The 9681-nt window shown below is 32.8% G+C and overlaps 1 protein-coding gene across 1 annotated transcript in view; it reads right to left on the bottom strand.

Moving 5' to 3' along the window:
- Positions 1-7215: 7215 nt before the first annotated feature.
- Positions 7216-9681, bottom strand: part of LOC106472385 (ADP-ribosylation factor 1-like) — an 11024-nt gene continuing 8558 nt past the window's right edge. Inside the window, exons 3-4 of the mRNA XM_022400968.1 lie at positions 9180-9412; positions 7216-8022 (exon numbers count right to left, since the gene is read on the bottom strand). Coding sequence (XP_022256676.1) covers positions 7861-8022; positions 9180-9412 — 395 coding nt within the window. The 3' untranslated portion in view covers positions 7216-7860. The remainder of the gene's footprint in view (positions 8023-9179; positions 9413-9681) is intronic.

The raw sequence follows: 9681 nt of genomic DNA, 5'->3' as shown, positions 1-9681 counted from the left end.
AAGAAAGTTTCCAGAGGTAAAACACGAACCAAAAATTTAAGCTCTATCGTATGGTTATAAAGAAAGTTTCCAGAGGTAAAACACGAACCAAAAATTTAAGCTCTATCGTATGGTTATAAAGAAAGTTTCCAGAGGTAAAACACGAACCAAAAATGTAAGCTCTATCGTAAGGTTATAAAGAAAGTTTCCAGAGGTAAAACACGAACCAAAAATGTAAGTTCTATCGTATGGTTATAAAGAAGGTTTCCAGAGGTAAAACACGAACCAAAAATGTAAGCTCTATCGTAAGGTTATAAAGAAAGTTTCCAGAGGTAAAACACGAACCAAAAATGTAAACTGTATCGTATTATCAAGTTTTTAGGGGTCAGTTTTTACTAATAGAAATACTAGTCATTAATTAAAGACGTTGACCCAAAATGACATGTCAACACGTTTCTTTATTTGTAGTTTTGTCACCTACACAATACACGTTCCTCATAAAATTGTTTGTTTTGTAATTAAGCACAAAGCTACACAATGGGCCATCTGTGCTCTACCCACCACGGATATCGAAACCCGAATTCTAGCGTTGTAAGTCCGCAGACATACCGCTGTGCCACTAGGGGGCACCTCATAAAATACACCGCTGAGAAAAATACGGCTACCAAGTAAAGAAGGTGAGAATAATGGACAAAAGTTTGATACCTAACCTGACTGAAGGTTAAAGGTGTGGTCAAGGGCGCCTGCAGAAAAATAAATATGAGGGGTCAAGTAACTCAAGTTTGAAAAAATTATGAAATCGAAATACAAATACTGTATGATTTTACAATAACATAGAAGAATGATTCTATGTTATTGTAGAATCATTCTTCTATGTTATTGTAGAATCATTCTTCTATGTTATTGTAGAATCATTCTTCTATGTTATTGTAAAATCATTCTTCTATGTTATTGTAAAGAATGATTCTACAATAACATAGAAGAATGATTCTACAATAGCATAGAAGAATGATTTACAATAACATAGAAGAATGATTTTACAATAACATAGAAGAATGATTTACAATAACATAGAAGAATGATTCTACAATAACATAGAAGAATGATTTACAATAACATAGAAGAATGATTTTACAATAACATAGAAGAATGATTTACAATAACATAGAAGAATGATTTTACAATAACATAGAAGAATGATTTACAATAACATAGAAGAATGATTCTACAATAACATAGAAGAATGATTCTACAATAACATAGAAGAATGATTTACAATAACATAGAAGAATGATTTCACATATCTAGTCATTTTTATTCTTTTTGAAAATCGGGGTGGGTGGGGGTTTCCTTGCCCCTTCCTACAATATTTAAAAACAGAAGAAAACCTACTTTGAAAAACTGATTATAGAACGAAGTTATTAAACGATCACGTAGATAGTTAGACATAATTCTGAACCCATTTCTGAGAAATACAAAACATCGTGCGAAAAGACAAAGCAGGTGTAACTTCGAAGTATATATTTCAATGCATTGAAGAATTAAAATACACGTACTTAATCTGCCATAATCAGTTGATCCACATTCATCTGTGTCTTGGAAGTTCTAAAGCCCCGATCTGAGATTATGTATATTTTGTTGCATACTCTTCCCAATCAGTTCTAACTGGCATCACACTATCTATAAAACGCTAAACGATATTATAACGTAGTTCTGATACATTCCGTTCCATTGTGATTATATATCGTAAGTGGTTGTCACGTGATTTGACGACTTCCATATTCATAATCGTTTCAATATAACGTACTCAACCTTCTATATATTTTCTGCCCCGTTTATAATTCGTGGATCTATTGTAAAATCTGTTTTAGTTTTCTATATAAAACAAGAGGGAATCCTTAACAGCCGCGGCACTTGAATTTCTTTTAGGCAGGATTAAAATAAATTAATTTATGAGACCTTTTTTCCCAATTTTAATTGCTATTTTTTGTACGCTAACAATACTAAACGTGGGGCGCGCGTATATCCTTAAATTGAAATTATTTTAGGCAGGATTAGAGTAATTTAATCTATGGGACCTTGGGTATGGTCAAATACATCAATCGAAAAAGTTTGACCTCCTGAGTCCAAAACTGTAATTATATCGCAAATCGGTCAAGAGATGACGGAGCTATGAGCTAAAAGTTTGTACTAAAAAAAAAACTACTGAGCCGTTAATAAGTACGAACTGCGTAAGATACAAACTTGTTGTATATTAGGAGTGACATATCCTAAAAGTAAAATTTGAAGTATAAACGAAAAGATATATATATATCTTATACAACCAGTGAATTGTGTATAATAAAACTGATATATTAATATTTCTTACATTCCAATACACCTCTTCGTATATACACACACACACACCAATCACTAACGAAAACAAACAACCGTGATAATTTAGATATTGTATAGTCATGCGGTGATTTAAACTTGCTTCTCAAGTTAATAAACAATACTCATTAATTCATCTTATCAATAAACAACAAGAAACAGAAAATGAAGAAGAACGAGACATGATATTTAAAGCAGAATTAAGCACAAAAATAAATCTGATTATAAGAAATTACAACAAGTTCGAAGAAATACTGAAGGAAGTCAAGCACAAAAATAAATCTGATTATAAGAAATTACAACAAGTTCGAAGAAATACTGAAGAAAGTCAAGCACAAAAATAAATCTGATTATAAGAAATTACAACAAGTTCGAAGAAATACTGAAGGAAGTCAGAATCTTCAGGAAGGCTGTAATGACAAAACTGAAGAAGTACAAAACAGGTGAAACCTTCGCCACAATATTAACTACAATGATGTTAAAGGAATTAACACTGTTACCTTGATAGATTTCGTTGGCAAATTAAAAATACCTTGAGAGGGTAAGCTTGACAGAACTAATTTCCAAATATTATTTTTAAAATAATAAGATAGGTAAGTACGACACTCTGATCAATTATTCGTTAATCGAAACCCCATTAGTCAACTGCTGTAAATATTTATCAAAACCTTATATCATTTTTATTATTTTAAAACGAACTACAAACACGAGACTTTCAAGTTACAGAAATTTAAAAAAGTCAAAGTAACAATAAGAATATTCTCCGAATTGTTATACTCACAAGAATTACTTCGACAACGCTGTCAACAGTTTTCGTTAGATTAAAGAATATTCTACGAATAGTTATACTAACAAGAATTACTTTGACAACGCTGTCAACAGTTTTCGTTAGATTAAAGGATATACTACGAACAGTTATACTCACAAGAATTACTTCGACAACGCTGTCAACAGTTTTCGTTAGATTAAAGGACAACGGATTTTTTAACTAGTGAGTATTTTCTAAGACTTTCACCCAGAGAATCTTGACTAGTGACTAACTAGGAACTTTGACATTTACAGGAAGATGACATATTAACTCTCACTACTAGATGGCGCAAGCCACGTTTAGGAAAATTATTATCAAATGTTAGTTTTACTATGCACATGTATCTTTGTTAGTTGTCACTGTTTTTCTGAAGGTTCTATACTTATCAATTATTTATACTGAATGCAAGATAAGTTGTCTGCGAAAAAATCTTACTGTATGCTATAATGTGTTCTTTAAAAGTAATATTAAATATAATTTTGTTTACTGTTTACTGTCAGAGGGTTGTTCATATATAGGAAGGTTTGTTTGTTTTTGAATTTCGCGCAAAGCTACACGAGGGCTATCTGCGCTAGCCGTCCATAACTTAGCAGTGTAAGACTAGAGGGAAAAATAAAAACCCGATCACTGAGATGTTAACTTTACTAATCTAATAATGGTAAAGATGAATTCGTAATATTTATACATTATATGTAGTAAAGGGGATAACATGTTAAACTTGGTTTTTGGAATTTTTCTTCAGATATTTCTATCTTTGTCTGAGAACTATCTGAGCTAGCCGTCCATATTTTACCAGTGTAAGACTAGAGGAAAGGCAGCTAGTCATCACCACCCACCGCCAACTCTTTTACCAACGAATAGTGGGATTGACCGTCACATTATAACGCCCCCGCGGCTGAAAGGGCGAGCATGTTTGGTGTGGCGGGGATTCGAACCCGCGACCTTAAGATTGCGAGTCGAGTGCCGTAACCACCTGGCCATGCAGGGCCAGAAAGAAAGGAAAGGAATCAATACGAATTTCTATTATCAAGTCAGCATTAAGATACAAAATAGAATTAAAAGTGGTAAAGACCGTGTTACAATTGAAACGTCTCAGCAGATAAACTAGAAAAAGTTTTGACTTAGACGTGGTAATTTATTCTTTATTATCATTTACCCTTTTTTTTTTCTTCTCACATCTTGGGGAACAACACTCGTTCAAGAATTAAAAGTGTTGATTTATTCCGATTTAAACTGAAAGAGCAGACTCGTTGATTCTCCACAGTTTACATATTACGATAACTTGGACACAACTTGATGAAATTCTGTACAGTTGAAATACACTAAAAAATCCCTACGTGATAGAAAAAAAAGAATATAATTTTCGATATCTACGTAGTTGAATTACGAAAAATCCGATATTAAAACCAAAATAACTTTTATGAAGTTTAAATTCACAGGCCTGTGTTATTCATGTTACACACTAGATCACGTTAAGGTTTTAATAATAATAATAAAAAAACCTTATCATTATTGTTTGTAATTAAGCACAAAGCTACACAATGGGCTATCTGTGCTCTGCCCACCACGGGTATCGAAACCCGGATTCTAGCGTTGTAAGTCCGCAGACATACCGCTGTGCTACTAGGTGGCCTCTATCTTTATATGCCATGTACTAGTAAAACGAATCTTTAAATCTGACACTCCCTTTTATCATAGATTTTTAAGCGAGTCTTATTAAAACCCGACTAATTTTGGGCCTCAGGGTAATATCGGACATTTCAAGAAAACTGAGTAAAATATAAAAGTTTTAATGATACTAAACCCACACACATCATTGATTTCTATCTTGTATGGGCGTAAAGTGATTGAACAATTAAGAGATGTTTAATCGCCCCCATGTTCTCCAGAACCTGAAGCTTACGTATGTAACGGTTACGAACCCTAAAATAAATATGAATTATAAGTGGGTATTTCAAGACATTTCCCACAATGCCAGAAATGAAGAACACTTTTCTCAACCTTGCACGTGCCCTCTTACGTCTGCATCAGGAGAAAGTTTTTACTTTGTATTAAAGATATATCTAAAATAATATTTTCAGACACTAGAAGGAGCCACAGGCAACCTACCTTGACAATGTTCCCTGACGCAATGAAAGTAAATTTATTATCACAATTCCCAGAAATATCGAAGCTAGTTTTCCAGAGTTCAAATTAATTTCACAACAATCAATATAACAGATGTATATGAGAAATAAATACATTTAAATATCCACAAGAACCTTATAAAGTTAACAAATTAAAACTTCAATAACGAAAACAACACGACCTTACTAGGCCTAACCCGATTTTTTAGCGTTGTAAGCTTACCGCAGAGCCACCTGCATTTTTTTTTTGAATCAAGTTCTACACAGGAACAGCTGTCATAGTTACATACACGTTCGTAAATGATGTCCAAATGGTAAGGGTGTCATCTGCTGAAGTACAGCTGGTGGAGTTTGTTGTTACAAACACGTCGCCAGACAATTATTAACATGGGGAACTAGTACACTAAACGTACTTTAAAATTTATAAAAACTTGGGTTATGTTCTCTACATAAGAAACGATGAAGTTAATAAAACTTCAGTTTAAAACAACTATTGCCATTCTGGACGTTTCTCTTAATCCAGTAAAAAAAGGCCCCAGGATAATCAGTGACATGTTGCTTACACCACTTACCAAAGTCTCAAGTGATGCTTTTTCCCACTCAGAGATCCAATACTTGTGTAATTACATTTATAAAACAGTTTTAAATCAAACTTTCCACTTAAAATGATTGATTTACATGTATAGTGTTTCGAAATATTTTTTTACTAACACGGTGATACTATATTCACACATGAATTTCAAGAATATTCTATTAATTTATTCTTGTAAATAACTCTCCTGGCAAGCAGTTCCAAATACTAAAAAACCCAGCTTATCCTTCCACTTGTCATGAATTCCCAGAAACTGGTATAACTAGGTGACAAATGGTACAACGAAAGACAGACTGGGTTTCACGTTTATTTTTAATGGGATTATCGAACTCTTTCACAAAAGTACTACAAAATACAGTATTTTAACTTTGTTTCCTCTTGCTTGTTAAAAGGTTTATTGGTTACTGTGACGTCACAAAAACATAATAGCCATGAGAGAGATCATAATGTCATTTGTGAATCAGAAAATATTTTGTTGGTTAAAATTTTGTTGTTGTTGTAAATATTTTCTTAATCTCCTTTCACCTAATTTTTACACCACTTTTGAGGCGAATTTTGTCTCACTAACTTATTATTGGTAGGCTAGTGGGTGGACCAACTTTCAAATCTCAAGTAAACTGTATTTGAAGTTCAGATTTTCTGTCTAGTGTGTCATTTTTTGTAATATCTCATGTTAAAACGTTTCATTTCATTAATAATTTGTAAAGCATTTGCATCCTTTTGTTCTATTATGTTTAGCAGTGATTAAATTATCACCATCTTTTTGAACTGAAATATATCAGTAAGGAAGTACACTATTTGGTTTCTTTGTTTTGTTTGAATTTCGTGCAAAGCTACAAGAGGGCTATCTGCACTAGCCATCCCTAATTTAACAGTGTAAGACAAGAGGGAAGGCAACTAGTCATCACCACCCACCGCAAACTCTTGGGCTATTCTTTTACCAATGAATAGTGGGATTGACCGTCACATTATAACGCCCCCACGGCTGAAAAGGCGAGCATGTTTGGTGTGACGGGGAGTCGAAACCCTCAGATTGCAAGTCGAGTGCCCTAACCACCCGGCCCGATTTGGTTTCTATTTCATTAAAACCAAAGTTGATACTTATATTATTAAATACATTAAAACATTTCAGTATCCTTTGATAACCATTTACAGCTTTTTTAATAATTATAGTTATAAAATATTCTAATCATGGGAGCTTACCAGTCTTGGGGGACAAATTGGAATATTTTAAATCAAACTACAGTGAGCGATGTTACTACAAATTATTACAGCTTGCAAACTATTTTCTCAAACTTACTTTAAATTTTCACATTTAGAAACTAGCCAAAGCCATCCACGTTCGTAATGTTTTATTATTTCTGATGTACAGACAAATCAAAGAATTAATAACACACACACACACACTAACTCAGACTACACTATGAACGAGTGAGTCCCAGATGGATCACTTCCTTCAATCATGCCAGTGACAACAGTGCTTTTGTAAACAAGAAGCTGTGAAAAACAAAACAATAGTAACTTTATACACATCTGTAGAACTAAGGAAATGACTCGTTTTTCTCAGCTATATACAACATCATCATTCTTCAAACAAATAAACTTATTTTGTTCATTAGCTGAACAATACCTTAAACGCAACTAGTAGTTACACGTTTCTTTCCTTATCCAAACAACTGGCACATTTCCTTGGAATGTAATGGGCAAGCTAATTATAACAATAAAATATTGAAATACTACAAAGTCTTAGTTCTGGAATAATGAAGAACTCTATAACCAGGGCTGTGAGACCTGCCCAGCTGGTTAAACTGCAGGCAAGTAAGGTTCAATGTAAACTGAATTTTGTGTAGTGTGGCTAGGTGAATCATTCTTTTATAAATACAATATTTTCAAGGGGTTTGACAAAATGTCTAGGTCAACCCCTCTGCTGGATAGAACTGGTTTTCAAACCGGCAACAAAAAGTAATATGGTTGATAGATCTTTATTTTGGATTTTTTAACTGGTTAGAGAGCCAGTCAAGTCCTTCGTACAATCCATCTCCACTGGTAGCACATGTGGCCTGGATGTACCAGTTACGATTCCTCAGCGAATGAAGGCCTAGTTTGTCTGTAATTTCTGCTGCATTCATGGCATTTGGAAGATCCTAAAAAATAGACTTTGTTTTACAAACTAGAAACATACAAAGAAAAAATAAGATACTCAACAAAAGTTTTCAGATCATTATATAATAAAACTAAATCTTGTTTTTTTTTTTCATATTTCATACTTGTATGTCTAAGGCCTTCCAATAACATCTGCTGCCACCAGCCTTTAAAAAAAGGCTAAATTGGACAAACTACAGGTTGATAATGAATAAAAATGGGTTATTTTTAGACAAATCTCACTTACCGAGTACTATAGTACTAAACATAGGTATGGATTTCAGATATTTCTTTTTCTCCCCAAACCTTCTAACCAATAAATATTCATGTATCACTGACTACTGTGAGGGTTGGACAGCTATAACTAGAACTCGTTTACCATTTTCTACACGGTATTATGGGCTATTAGCTTTTTTGTTTTTAAAAACTATATAGGTTTTCAAGGTTATGGGTCGGAAAAACAGGCTTTACAGGTCTGCTGGCTCATCTACTGGTACAAACTTCTCAGATGTTCAAACAATTATATCTACATTCATGTTTCACCAATAAAATGTTCTATTAACTAGATATGCCAAATTTTAGCTAGTTGGTGAAAGATGAAATCCTGTCATTCATACAAGCTAGATAGTAGTCATTTAATCACTGCAATGTTTGTGACTTAACATATATATATATTATGATAAAACAACTTACTGCTAAAGGCTATAATTAAATCTACAGGTGAGTGAGGATTATTTAAAACATTTTATTAAATGTACAATATAAATAATATATTTTCTGATGTATTAAACTCATCTAAATACAGGTTCTCAGTGCTTCTGACAAATTCACCAAACTAAGTTTAATTACAAACAAGTTTTAACACGTTAACGGTTAACCTCTAGCAAACCAACACTTTTACTATTGATTAAGAAAGTTTTCAACTTTAATTTTTATGAATAGACCATAAAGCAACGTGATGCAGTTGTGTTAACATAAGAAAAACACTTGCTTTGTTCCGATAAACCTCTTACTTTTACCAGTAAGTATTTTTGATGATATAAAGATGGGATGAAAAGTGTTTACTTAAAATAAGAAAACGCTCTTATTTAGATTGTAAAAATAATGGGTAAACCACATGAATATGCACGTAAAAAAATAAATTATTTACATTCTATACCTGTTTATTGGCAAAAATGAGAAGAACAGCATCTCTCAGTTCATCTTCAGCCAACATCCTCATCAATTCTTCCCTAGCTTCTCCAATTCGTTCTCTGTCATTACTGTCGACTACAAATATGAGACCTAAAACCAAGAAGCGTATTTGGGAAATGAACTTAAGTGAAACATTAACAATCTTGTAAGCTTCCTTATGGTTTAAATCTTTACACAGAATAAAATGTGAGGGGAACAAATACAAGAATCAAATGATCCAAAACCCTAATTCACTGTTATTGTAATAACTTTAATATTTGAATGAATCACTTTAACAAAGTACTTTACTTCCAATCACCCAGCTTCTTGTATTTTATAATAATAATAATATTAATGGGGTGTGGTCACAAGAATTAATACAGTTCAAGGAGGTAAGCTACGTACAAAACTAAATAAAGACTACAATGTTAAAGAAACGTAAATAACAAATCTTTTTTAACTACATACCACATAGGTTATTCAGTAAT

The sequence above is a fragment of the Limulus polyphemus genome, unplaced genomic scaffold, assembly GCF_000517525.1.
Source record: "Limulus polyphemus unplaced genomic scaffold, Limulus_polyphemus-2.1.2 Scaffold5291, whole genome shotgun sequence".
Classification (NCBI taxonomy): domain Eukaryota; kingdom Metazoa; phylum Arthropoda; class Merostomata; order Xiphosura; family Limulidae; genus Limulus; species Limulus polyphemus.
Note: the sequence above shows the minus strand (reverse complement) of the source record. Positions and strands in the feature narration are given on the sequence as shown.